Source organism: Pseudorasbora parva, chromosome 5, assembly GCF_024679245.1.
Source record: "Pseudorasbora parva isolate DD20220531a chromosome 5, ASM2467924v1, whole genome shotgun sequence".
Taxonomy (NCBI): Eukaryota; Metazoa; Chordata; class Actinopteri; order Cypriniformes; family Gobionidae; genus Pseudorasbora; species Pseudorasbora parva.
This window is the reverse complement of record NC_090176.1, coordinates 49,218,116-49,232,577: the sequence shown is the minus strand read 5'-3', so window position 1 is coordinate 49,232,577 and position 14,462 is coordinate 49,218,116. Positions and strand designations below refer to the sequence as shown.

Sequence of the window (14,462 nt, the reverse complement as noted above, 5' to 3'; positions counted from 1 at the left end):
ATCTCTGAGGAAAGTGATATTTTGAGACATTGATGACATGCTTTTCATTTATTTGGCAAAAATAGGAGAATGTGTATTGCTATCTCTACAGGAACTTATGTGCCTTTTTAGCACACAAAGATTGAACTGAAGAATTAACTTGCGTTTATCAAACTTCAGTGTAGCTTTAAGCCTCGTTTATATACGACACGTCCGCTCGAGCGCGAGGGTGCGCGCGGCAAAAATGACGTCGACGCGGAGTGTGCGAGACCCCATTTCGCTTGCCGTTGTGCACGTCAAATTTCGTAACTTTGCGTGTGGCTCCGCAACCGAAGAGCCACGAGTTCCAGACGAATCTGCTGGCCGAGAATGACGTCTCATCACGCCGCACCTGGTCTGCGCGTCGAGTATAAACACCTCCCCAAACAGACGAGGCGCGTGCAGTCAACGAGAGAGACGAGGAAAACAAAAAAGCATGCAAATGGCAATTATCGCGGCCAGAAAAATTATCGAGCTCATTTTTTTTATCGTGCAATTAATTGATTTATCGACTATCGCGACAGGCCTAGTAGTTTTTAATATAGCTGTCTGTGTAAATGTAAAAGGTCTGCAAAGTTTGCAAACAACGCCTACTTTGACCCGCCCTTAAACACTAGTTATAGCTGAGACTGGAAGAGTTTCGTTTGTTTTGTCGACATGTCCAGAAGAATTCACTTTGCGTGCACTTTCAAAGGATGAGGACTCGTGCTGGAATTCATACGGCATCATTACTGTTTGTATCACTGTGTATCAAGTGCTGAAAAATATTTTTTTGCTGAAATGTAGATAATAAAGGTCGTTTGGCTTTACACGCGAGCTGTGCTGTGAGCGGTCGACCAATCACAACAAACTGGGCCATTTGACCAATCAGGGTTTTAGCTTCGACAGAACTGTTTTCAGTCTCTTGAATGAGAAATGAGGAGACAAAATTAGAAATAAAATAGAATAATGGGCACTTTAATGTTTGAAAATGCAAGCGGGATAATTTTGTGATTGTAACACAATTTATTGCATTTATATCTAATGAATTCTGGGTTTTTGTATCACAAGATATGTGCTGTGCAAGCTTTTTTTTGAGCTTATTTACAGTGTTTTCTTTTGCAAGCAGTGTTTTTAAACTCAACATAAAAGCTACTTGCAGACCCCCCCCCCCCATTCCTTAACCAGATTACCAGCGTGAACCCAATTTGTTTACCTCTTGTTGGACTCCAGTGTTTCTTTGTAACTTCAGTGTTTCTGTACCTAATCTTCCTGCATCTCTCCTCAACTTTTGACTCCTCACTCTGGATGAGGTCGCAGCAGGCCAGCTCAAATCGATGCGGATCGGGCTCCTGGGGTGAGGCCGGCAGGCTTTTTTCATGCTTGATCTCAGTGCCGGGGTGTCGGCTGTGAGCTCAGACCCCTCACCTTGTCTCCTCTCATCTGAGCGGAGCTGTCAGGCACACTTTTTATTTCACTGTTAGCACTTGTCTTTGTAGCAAGGCTGTTTTCTCTGGGGAGGTGGTGAGAAAATCATGTGTAGTAAAAATATTTAACAATATATGGTACTTTAGCTTTCCTATAGCTCAATGATTAGAGCATAGCGGTAGGGCAAGGTCATGGGTTCGATTTCCAGGGAAAGCAAGAATTGACAAAAATGTGTACCTTGAATGCAATTTAAGTTGCTTTGGATAAAAGCGTCTGCCAAATGCATAAATGTAACGTAGTATTTTATAGGGTTGGGCGATGCCTCTTAAATTGGCAGTTGTTAATGTTTACAGTAAAACGTCATAATGGACGATAACGTTTTTTTTTTTCTTTTAATAATTTTTTTACTATACTCTGTATTTTATCGCTTTACATAAATACTATTTTCTACTTAACTATTATTTCGTTATTAACCGAGTGTTTTGTATGTGAATGCTGTTTTACGTGAATATTTAATATTATCAAATATTATCAAATTTTCTTATATTCTTTAGGTTATCATTATTTACTGATAATTGTTTAAATGTTTTACAGGCTGTAGTGGGTTGTTTCACTGATGGAAAATTAACACAAATGCGTATGAAATGCATGTTTGAGCGTTTATATTATTTCAAAATGTAGGCTTTATATATATCTGTCTTTCTATTTATATATGTCTTTCTATTATAGCACTGCCAGGGATTGAAAACGATGCCAGTGATGTGTTGCACACACCTGATTGTATTTGCATTCAGTCACCTTCCTGTTTAATTTGAACAAACTAACCACAAGATGCACCCGAGTGAAGTTTACAGAACAGAAACTGTATAAATAGACATGCTTTAATGCGTTTGACCTGTGCTGTAAATTCTGAGAGGTGAAGAAACCTCAGCGCTATCATGACGAGTGGCACGGGAAGCCCAAGTTCAGCCGTTTAGCATCAATTAGATGTGGAATGCTGGGAATCCAACAGCTTGTTTTCCGGAATAACAAGATAGCGGAGCAGAGCCGATCTGTGCAAATATTGAAGGATTCTTTCCATGCCGGCCCACCAGCGGACACACTTTGGAGTGGGTGGACTGAACTGTGGGAAAAATCTTGCCAAACAGAGAAATAAAATATACAAGGAGCTATTCGATATGCTCTTATTTTGAATAAAAAAAAAAAAAAATTGAACTATTTTGGCCCTCTTAAAACACTAGTTTATTTAATTTTCTTTATTAATAATTTGAACATGCTAAATATGGCATTTGAATATTCTGTTCATAAGTTATATTTAGGGTTGGGTATTTTTTAAATTCAACAGATTATAGCTAGACGATAATATAGTTTACATTTGCCGGCGATACAAGCAATGTGATCTCCATTAAAGAGTGTGAATCTGTGAATTTTAATAAAAATCAATGCCCCAGGGACATTTAAAGAGCATGTAGTCAAATAAAAACTGACACGCAGTATGGATTTCTAAGGTCTCGGAGGAGAATTTTTCTTTAGGGTGGAGTGTAACTCTAGACCGCAAGATCTTCTGAATTTGCAAACCTGCTGCTTCATGTGAAAAATCTCTTGTGTTTCCACAGCTTAATCGCGAAGGGATTCCTGGAGTCACGCCATGTTCAGGGCCGTGCTAAAGAAGAGCAGAGACAGTGGGAAAAACAAGAAGGATGCAGGTATGAAAACTGATTATGATATTGTTTGGGGTTCCCTGCGGTCATGCACAAATCAAGTTTTACAGTTGTGATGTTCAGTTCTGAACATCATGAACTGTAGCAACTTTTCCACCTTGAAAACCACTAGTTTTGAACCCTTATCACCTCTAATCACCGGTTGCAGGTTTTTTTCAATGGTCCTGTTTCCACCTGGTATTAAGATGCGTTTTTGTCGATCGGATCACAAGTGGACGGCACTAAATACAGGTGTAAACGGGATCTGAAATGTTTTGAGCTTGTCCACTTTTCACTTCCAGAGGTAGAAAACGCATTTGACCGGATTGCTTTCGTAGTGTAAACGCTCATGTGGTCAAATGCATTTAAAAGACCCGCTACTCTCCATCTACTAACCTAACGCGCAAACATTATGGGAAGAACGCTAGCCAGACTGGATGTAAACTTTGTCGAAGATGAAAAACGTCCCAAGCACAATGTTCTCTTATCATTCCTGATTTCTAACACACACTCACAGCTTTCGGCTCGTCTTGCGTTTGTCAGAGCAGAAGGTAAAACTGCTGATCTCCGTGTTTTTCCGTCTTCTCGGGGCGCGTTCATTTGTAAATTGCTTGAGCTCATTTCATTCAAAAGATCTGAAAAGCCCATACATTTACCCACCCATAGACCCTCTCCTTGAAGAAATCAGGACAGAAGGGGCTGAAACTGGACAAAAGAGACGGATTAAAGGCCCTTTCACACCGGACGTGATTTTGACGCGCGAATAATTTGTGTGATGGTTTTATTTTTTGATCAGCTGTTTGTGTAATGAGCGCTTCCACACCGAACGCGAATGTGCTGCGGCGGAAAAACAACATACATTTTTTTTGTTTCGATGTCGATTTTTTTTTTTTACTCTAGTGGTGTCAAAAACGGCTTCAACCAATAAAATACAAGGAAACAAAGGTGATGAAATGTCCAGTTGATGTCAAGCTATTCACTTAACATTAACCTTTGCCAGGTATGGCATATCTCATGAGATTACAGGTCTAGTCAAAGCTGTGCACCTGCAGCTGTGGTTACTACTGTGTTTACAGACAGCAATAACTTAAGTTAACCTTTTATAAATCGTCTATTCTTTTTCTAAACCTTATGTCCGCGATTATGGAAAGTGAATGTGTTGCCATCAGTATGTCTGTGGCACTTAAATGTTTAAATTGTGACTTAACTGGAAACAGTCCGGATCGATTGGTTCCCTGAAGTGCTGGGTTTGTCTCGTCAGATGCGCTGCTGTCTTGGGATGAGATCCTCAAATTGTCCCACAGACTTAAGAAAGTAAGTGCAGAACCGGCCATGATAAAGATTTAGCTCCTGTAGATGATTAGCATACTCCCCTTCAGACTCTCTGTTGACTGGGTGCACCGGAAACCTTCTTTTCGGTCTTTTAAATAAAATGAAAAGCTCATCTTCACTGTCCGTGTTTTCTCAGCTGATGCAGCGAATGTTGGAGCTCTGAAATGTCGCAAATTTGTGTCGCGCGGCTGATGTGAATGGTTTTGACGCAAAATATTCGCATACGAAATATTCAATTATTCGCTTCGCTTTTTCGTTATGCTTCCGGGGTGAAGGGGTCTTAAAACAGCAAGTGTAAACGGGAATGTGTCTCCCTTGTCCACTTGTAGTCCGATTGACCAAAACGCATTTTAATTCGAGGTGTAAACCGGACCATTGATGTCTTGCATTTGAATAAGTCATTTTCGCTAACTTGTTGATTCATACTAAATAAAGCCCATCAGAAGCTAGTAGACTTGTAAATATGTACTAATTGAGGCGGTACATGAACAAGATTGCTTCGGGATGCCTGATGATGTCATGTGTGCGATATGCATCATAGATCTGTCAGCATGAATCTGATCAAAGAGTCGGATTTATATACAGGGATTTATGATGTGGTTTCTGGTTTATGTCACTGTTGTGGAAACAGGTGTGGAGGAGCTCTGAACGCTCCAGGAGAATTAGGCGGTGTGTGTATGTGTGTACACTTCAATTCCCTGGGATATTGGGATGCTGCTATGGAAATATTAATGGCGATTTGGCCTCAACGGAAAAGCGAAATTTGAGATAGAAGACCAAAACACAGTGGCTCTGATCTAAAACCTAGTTAGCTGCCTATGTAGGCATCATAGGCTTTCCGGAAGATCATGTGCTGTCATGTACACATCACTGTAAGTGCTTTAACTAGTGATATTGTCTATTCATCATGGGGCCCTTGAAAGACAGTGTTACGGTTGTTTCTCTCAGATGTTGTTTTTAGTTGTAGGAACATGTTCATCATGCGTGAATCATGTATTACACACCCATTTTTTCTTGCTGTCTCTGCATCAGTTATAACACTCACATTTTTTGTTGTTGATGTCAAAGGTGCTTCAAACATGTTGTCAAATTTGTATCCAGTCAAACTACACAATATTTTAGTGCAAATTTACCTGTCACTTGATAGAAGCTCATCAAATTAGACCGATCTCAACCTGGACAGGTTGTTTGATGTCCTTAAACTCATAGCTCATAGTGATATTAACATTTCATAATCACCATTAAAATAATCATAATCACAATTATTTTGGTCAATATTGAAATCACGGTTATTTAACACGATTATTGGCGGGTGATATGATCAAAGTCTTATTTCTTGATATCAGTCGTTTTAAATGTCAGTGAAATTTCATTATTATCGATAAAAAGTTGGGATGGCTGAATTTGAGATTGGAGATTGCGTGGGATAATGGCTGTGGTGTTTGGCTGATCCTGATCCTTAGTTTTTTGTGTCAGCAATAATATAAGAACAAAGAAACGAATTACAAAAAAACCCAACAGATTAAAACTACAAATGAAATAAACAGTGCTTTATTTTTTTTTCAGGAAGATGAACTTACAGTGCTATACAGATAATAATAGGCTACAACAAAAGCTGAATAAAGCTAGCAAATGTAAAATAACACTGCTGTATACAATAAATATAGAACAATCCTTATTTAGGGATTCTTTATATTCTTTATAATTGTTATTATTACTACTTAAAGGACAACTCCGGTGAGAAATGAACCTAGGTGTAATTAACAGATGGTTACAGAGTAGTGTGTTTTCTGGGATGGGTTTTCATGGAAATCGAATGTAAAGAGTTTTATCTCTAAAAACAGATTAGCTTATAACTAGGACTGTGCTGAAAAAATCGATTCACCAATTCTGAATTGATTTTCATATTAATTTCTAAAGATCGATCCGTAACTCAGAGGATCGATCCGTAACTCAGAGGATCGATTTAATAATAGGCCTACATTTTCCCCGTGAATTTTAATTTGCCGCGTCATTGAATTCATGCATGCGCGCGAGGTGGGAGGACATTAAAACAACGAACATGGCAGCTTTGAAAACTCCAGAACCGCCGCGGACAGAGAATACTAGAGTAGGTAAACAAACTCAAGCCGAAGCTCTCGCCACCATACCGCCGTGCTGAAGAAGCGCCGCGGACAGACCGAGTTTTCCTCACTCTTCCTCTTCTCTCGTTACCGCGGCGGACAGAGAATACTAGTGAACTCGGGCTGCTGGATATGTCGAGAACGCTGCTTACGTCACAGCCGTTCTCACTGCAGCGCACGCTTACTGCCAAGGAAGTTTTAATGGCTGCCTTGTCATGACAGCACGCGCCCTCTCCACAGCGCGCGTTCGCTGACTAGAGCACTCTGGAAGGGGAATTGTTCTTTACACCCATCAATACTCCATTAATTTGCAGTTGAATGTCTATAATAATAGTATCAATATGTTGCATAACTACAGTCCTGTAATGTTCAGGTAACAGCTGGAAAAAATGCTTTCTTTAAAAACACTTATCTAAATCTCAAAGATCGGATCACATCGGATCGAAAAATGATAGTCGATTCAAGATCTTGAGAATCGAATCGATTCTTGAAATTTGAATCGAAACCCAGCCGTACTCTGGGATGTGTTTTCATGGAAATCGAATGTAAAGAGTTTTATCTCTAAAAACAGATTAGCTTATAACGCTTGTCTATGGGGCACAGGGTAGTGAAATTAAATCACTAGTTAATACCACTAACAAGGCTCAAAATAGCCTCACACTAACACGGTAGCATAATGAGGGTCCCTACATGCAAACCGAAGCATTGAGAACGTTGTAAGTGTACAAACAGTTTAATAAGAAGATACTTTATAAAGACAGTGCATTACGCGTTCACGGACAGGCGCCATCTTGGAAAACAGTCTTGACTCGTTGAGTCACGAGCGCTCTGCTAAGTGACCGTAAGCGCGTAATGCACTGTGTTTATAAAGTATCTTCTTATTAAAGAAGATAATGTGTCTACCCGGTGCCCCATAGACAAGCGCTATAAGCTAATCTGTTTTTAGAGATTAAACTCTTTACATTCGATTTCCATGAAAACGCATCCCAGAGAACGATCTACTCGCTAACCATCTGTTAATTACCCCTAGGTTCATTTCTCACCGGAGTTGTCCTTTAATCCTTATGTTAGGCTTATAATGGCTTAATGCACTTTTAATAACACTGTTTAACATCAGTCACATCCAGCAGTTTAGCAACAGTAGACTGCACTTTAAATCACTCACATATTGGGCTGATCTGGATGTTAAGTGTTGCGTAGGGAGGAACGAAAGCCCACCGCTGTAAACGAAACGATGCTGGACTGGACAGAAATGCGGCAGCGGCACAATAATCGTTTTGCCTCAATTATCTTGTTTTTATAATTGTCGTAAGCCAAAATTTAAAATATGATTAATGGCACAGCCCTATTTTAAGCACATACATTTATTACGCTATTTTGGTGTTGCCGTAAAGTCCAATGAAGTAAATTCTAGGCTCTTAAACAGACATATTTTCTTTTATCAAGTGTAGGTTTGTTTATGTTTAGTTAGGTCTGTCTGACTAGATTCTACCAAATAACAGATGAATTTGTGTCAAAATGCTGTAAGGTTTCATAGAAAATGCAGCTGCTGACGTTTGCATTTTATTCTTTTAATTTAGCTTTAGCAGTGTGAGGATTTAATTTGACTAGTCTAGACTTGTCCTTTTATTCCTTTGTTGCTGTACTTATCCTTTTAGATTTAGAGCTCTGATTATTACGACAGACAGCCCACCTCGTCTCCCAGTCGGAAATACTTCATGAAGTTACAGGTCTGTCTGCCCTTTGCGTCTATCTGTTCCTTCTCTCTCTCTCTCTCTCTCTCTCTCTCTCTCTCTCTCTCTCTCTCTCTCTCTCTCTCTCTCTCTCTCTCTCTCTCTCTCTCTCTCCCTCCCTCCCCCTCCTTCTCTCCTTGATTCCACTGGGATGGTTTCCGGCCGTTCCATCCCCGCTGTTGCCTTGAATAAGGAATGACATGTTTTGTCAGCTCTTGATGTGGTGTATGCTGGAATCGCTTTGCTGTCATGACATTTTATGATATCCCGGTGGGGAATTAGTGGCATATTTTTTACATCCATGCCGGCTGGGAAATGTGGACTGCAAACTCGAGATGAATAGCAGCGCATGTTGTTGAGGCTGTTTTTCACTTTACTGAATATCATATTGCCTTTCTGGAAGTCTTTAGAGCTCAGATTCAGTCTTGAGTTACTGATGCCTTCACACCACCTCAGAATGCTGAGTAGGGCTTGACAATGGAGATGGCCTGCGGCCAGTGTAAGAGAGGATCAGACCCGTTGACGGATCCATCACTTGTGCCGGTGCTGTACTTATGCCGTCAGTAAGCAAACAAAGATGTAAACAAGTGAGAGGACATACACACAGAGTGCTTTCTGTTCACACAGATTGGGACCTTTTAACTTGTAATTGTGCAGTTCTACACTACAGTATACACTGTCAGAAAAAGGTACATTTGCTCTCACTGGGGCGGTACCCTAAGGTACAAAACCGAACAAGTACTAATATGTACCTTTAAGGAACTAATTTGCACTCTTAAAGAACTGAGATGTACCTTTTCACTTTTGTACCTTAGGGTACTGCCCCATTGACAGCACTGTACCTTTTTTCTGAGAGTGTATGAAAATGAACGCTCAAGGAAAAAATTGGTGTTGGTAAGTATTAGGGCTGCACGTTTTCAAGTTTTTCATTAACCGTTAACCGAGGCCCTTAGCGGTTAATACTCGGTTAACCATAGTGTGCTTCAAGGTTATTTTTAGCTTATTAATTTGACGACCGCCATCTCCGTAGTGAACGTGCCTATAGAGAGAAATGCACATCATGAGCCCCTTTCACACTGCACATAGGACCCGGAATATTCCCGGAGCATTGCCGGGTCGCCTTCTGTGTGAAAGCAACCACGTCCCGGCATTGATTACCGAATTCGACCCGGGTCGGGGACCTAGTAATATTGCGGGGTTCGACCCGGGTCGGGGACCTAGTAATATTGCGGTATTCGACCCGGGACGAGCGCTGTGTGAACAAAAGCCGAAATTAATGCCGCAACGTGTACGTAGTTATCGTGCGACTCCTAGAGCTTGTTTTATCAATAATACAACCCTGGAGTGCCAGAAGAGCTCGTCGATGTTTTAAACGCAGAGAGTGTTCGGATACAAAAGAAACTAAAATTAAACAAGCAGAAATGAGCGCAAACTGGACACAAGTCGAGACCACGGAGCTCCTTACTATCCGCGCTGAAGCTGAGATCATGTCAACTCGATCCGGGACCATTACGGGTTGTGTGTGAAAGCGCACATATTACGGTATTTCCCTGGCAGTGTGAATGGACCAAATCTAGCGGCCCGGGAACAAATGCCGGGTCGCATTATCCGTGTATTCGCCGGAATCGCAGTGTGAAAGGGGCTATGGATTACATAATCAGAGTAGCCTATTTCTTTTCGTTTTAAATTGTTAAAAGACATTTCAAGTTTCTTAAGATCTATTTCATGTCTGTGAGGCGTATGCTGAGTTTCGTTAAATTAGGATGAGATGCGCTCCAGTTCACGAGCAATGCGAGTGGCCGCGAGGGCTGCATGATTAGAGCATGTAACGTTAGTAAAATATGCAGCCGAGAATGATTCACACAGACACAGCGTTTGACTCGCGCGGCTGAGCCTCTCCCTTCTGTGGACTCGTCCCTTCAGCTCTGGCCATCTTGCTTTCAGTCCGCGATCAGCTTTTTTGTTTTCTTCATTACAGTTAAAGTCACGTCTGCTTGTCTCTAGTCCCTCACAAGTTTCTCACTTCAAACTTTCTTTCTTCTGCTCCGTTATGCACAGCGCGCGCGGCTCCCGCTCTGCTTCTGCCCTAATGCGACTTATAGTCCAGTGCGACTTATGTTATTTTCCTCTTCATGACGCATTTTTTGACTGATGCGACTCATACTCCGGAGCGACTTATAGCCTGAAGAATGCGGTATTTTAGATTAAGCCTTGACAATATTCATTGTCAATTGTCAACTGAATCAATTTCTTTACTCATGCCATGTGCTGTGTGTAAAGTTTTGTGTGTGCTAACATCTGAAGCCACTTCTCAGATAGACAAACTAAGCTCTTTTCACGTCTTCTTACACTTGAGCGGACAAAATAACACAAAATTATGTCAAAAGTATCCAAGTAGTCAGAGTCAATTATGTCTTAAGTCAGAGATCTTTAACACTGCTCCTGTGATCCACTGTCTTGCCAAGTTTATTTCCAACTTGCTTTAGCACACTGGCCTATGTATTTTCAACAAGTGATCCTGAAGAGCTTGATTAGCTTCACCTGCCTTTAGATTAGGGTTGGGGCTAAACTCTGTAGGACAGTGGGTCCCCAGGAGCAGAGTTGAAGATCTCTGTCTTAAGTGAATGTAAACAGTTAAGGGAGTAAACACGTGTATCAGTATATTAGTCCGTGCATTTACTCTTAAAGTGACAGCAGCCTAATATTCACGATGCTGTCTATGTTAAAGGGGTAGATCACCAAAAAATGAAATTTCTTTCATTAATGACTCACCCCAATGTCGTTCCACACCCATAAGACCTCCGTTCATCTTCAGACACAGTTTAAGATGTTTTAGATTTAGTCCAAGTGCTTTTCTGTCCTTTGAATGTAAGTGTATGCACACTTGCTGTCCATGTCCAGAAGGTAATGAAAACATCACCCAAGTTGTCCATATGTAACATCAGTTGGTTAGTTAGACTCTTTTGAAGCGTCGACTATACATTTTGGTCCAAAAATAACAAAACATACGACTTTATTCAGCATTCATTCCAGCATTCATTCATTGTCTTCTATTCCGCATTCCTCATATAAAGAATCAAACGTTCATTATTCAAGATTCGGATCGCGTGTCAAACTGGCAATGAAATCACGTGCCACTGGCGATACGAATCATGAATCAATCTGCTCGAATCAATTCACGACCGTTTGAATCTTTATTTGAGGTTTGAAAACAAACCCGGAAGAGAAGACAATGCTGAATAAAGTTGGACCAAAATGTATTGTGTATATCACTTCAAAAGAGTCTAACTAACAACTGATGTCACATATGGACTACTTTGATGATGTTTTCATTAGGGGTGTGCACGAATATTTGAACAGTCGATTTTTATGAGCACAAATATTCGAATACAATATTTTGGGGAAATGTCCATCCCTAGTTTTCATTACTTTCTGGACGTGGACAGCGTGTGTGCATACACTTACATTCAAAGGACAGAAAGCCCTCGGAACTAAATATAAAATATCTTAAACTGTGTTCCGAGGATGAACGGAGGTCTTGCGGGTGTGGAACGACATTAGGGTGAGGAGTTAATGAAAGAAATTTCATTTTTGGGTGAACTAATCCTTTAATCAAATAACAAAGGACAATGAAAACTGACTGAATAACTTTTGGTAACTTTGATAAGGGTGAATTAATAAGAATGTATACAGTGTAGACTAAGCAGTGTTATTTGGCATCTGCTTACTTTATTACATTTCTGTACATGCAAACCACTGCCAGACCTGAAAAACCCAAATTGTACTTGTATTTTTGCAATAATTTGATGATTTGTTTTTATTTTACTACTGCCTGTTTACTTATCTTTAAAAAAAAGTGGTTAAGAATAGGTTAACATGCTTTTAACATACTGTACATTATTGCACCTCTATTCCCAGTCTGTCTGAAACGCGCTGATTTCTACAAAGTCGCTCCTTCTGAAAAGCTCAGAGCGCTCTGGTTGGCCAGCTGACCCAGTGCGTTGAGATTTGCCATCACAATGAAGATCCATAGGAACCAATTTTTTTAATATTTCATGCAAATATTTAATATTTGTAATGTGGATATCTGAGAAAGTAATATCTGGACTTGGATCGTTGCGTTTTAGTCATGTCTGGATCAGTTTTCACTCTCTGTTAGATGGAATAAATCCCTTTGTGTGAGACTGAGCTTTGTAACTTTGGAGGTCTTATACATGCACAAACAGATGCATTACACTAAAGGAAATGGAAAACTTTAAAAAGCATCATATGACCTCCTTCATTTTTGTCTCTATTGCAGTGAAAGCCCAGGCCCGACATATTTATCCTCATTCCTGAAGTTTCATCATTGTTTTACTCTCTGATAATCACAGAGATTTGAATTAAAGCTAATAACCCAGCTGTGCCTCTAAAGAAGTTTAACTCTGTTCAGATGTACAGCAGAAACATACGCCCTATGAAGTATTCATGAAAACTCCTGCTATATACATTTTTCATTAGAGTGAACCATTTTTATTAATACTTTTAGTATTATATACAAGTATATTCACACTGTGCTTGTTACAATGCATTCTGGGATTACATTCTCTGTGAGCGATACATGCATGACCCGTTTTTATTAGACAGCGATTTACTGAACAATTTGTGTCTGTCCTTAAATGAATTCAATTATAACTAAAAGTTTCTTAAAGATAATTAAAAAAAAAACTGCTAATGCTTTGAAGTATATAGGGAGCCCTTACTTGCACATTACTATAATATTAAAGGTTAACAAAAGAGCCCAAATTAGCTTAAATTCAGTATTTTTTAGATATAATATAATAACCAACACTCAAATAACACATTGTATGCAAACATGTAAACTTCACATAAGGCAGATTTTGCATTAACGTCTCAATCTAATCATAAAATTGTGTTTTTACTTCATTATATGGATTTAAAATGGCCTTAACTTCAACTCACTTTAAATAAACAGAACGGCATTGTGTGCAGGTGTGGATGCTAGTTGTTATTAGTCTTTAGCATTTAATCAGTAGGAGTTATCTAAGAAGGCTACCTACCTTTTGGAGCAGCTTTTGTGTCTAGAGTGTGCTTAAGATGCCCTAAATTGCTGTCTAGTTAGGCAGCTCACAAGGTTTTTTTGGAGCAGATCTCAAACAGAGCTCTTGACTAATGTGACTCTTAGGTTTAACAGTCAGAGTCTTTGGAATATTGACTCAGTATTGTCTGCCTTGTCCTTAAATGTTACGGGCCCTTGGTGATTTGTAACCGTAATGAGTAAAGGAGAAAGCCCTGATCTTATTTAAACTACACGGTAGAGGAGCAAATGTTGGCGGTTTGGCTTGCTGCGGCTCTCCGGGGAGTTTGAAGGGGATCATGGAAACTCTTCCCTGATGCCAAACACCACAGCCATTATCCCACGCAATCTCCAATCTCAAATTCAGCCATCCCAAATTTTCCTCCCTCTGTGTGCTCCAAAAGCCAGTGAGCTGCCTACGTGGGCCGTATTTTAAGAATCACAGGCACACTCCCAACATGAGTGACTGTTCCTAAAGTATGCAGTTTTATTTTGCATCACATCCTTTGGGGAAGTAGACTATCCCATAATGCACTGGAACGAGCTCTATACATCACCCAAGTGTCAATCTAAGTCAAGTAATGGTGAACAGCAGCTCAGTCTTCTAAAGAATTATACAGAATAATTCTCATTCTTTATAGTCTTATAAATCATTTTAGTAATTAAAATAGACTCAATATTTGTGTGTGCTTAAATTAATATTTATGCTTAATAGAGTAATTGCATTGATATTATTTACATTCTTTTACTATTCATTTTGAATTAGCTTTTATTTTTATATTCAGTTTTCATTTTATTGTTTAAATATAGTTGAATTTTTAGAGCTATTGTTGTGTTTTCTTTTTTTATTATATCAAAAAATGTTATGGTTTAAATTATTATTTTTTTCCTTTTTAATTTTAGTGCTTAAACCTGTTTCAGTCGAGTTTTCTATGCGCTTCATGCTTAAGTAGAGCGTTCCAAATCGGTCACTTATAAGCTCAGTAGGTGTGTGTGTGTGTGTGTGTGTGTGTGTGTGTGTGTGTGTGTGTGTGTGTGTTGACGTATTATTTTTTCCACTCTAGCTGGTGTG

At 39.7% G+C, this 14,462-nt stretch overlaps 1 protein-coding gene across 2 annotated transcripts in view; it reads left to right on the top strand.

The window, feature by feature from the left end:
• The window catches only part of tanc1b (tetratricopeptide repeat, ankyrin repeat and coiled-coil containing 1b), a 237,498-nt gene that overhangs the window by 33,682 nt on the left and 189,354 nt on the right, over positions 1–14,462 (top strand). For both annotated transcript variants that reach the window (XM_067444607.1, XM_067444606.1), the window contains exon 2: positions 3,042–3,131. In XM_067444607.1, coding sequence (XP_067300708.1) covers positions 3,074–3,131 — 58 coding nt within the window. In that variant the 5' untranslated portion in view covers positions 3,042–3,073. The remainder of the gene's footprint in view (positions 1–3,041; positions 3,132–14,462) is intronic.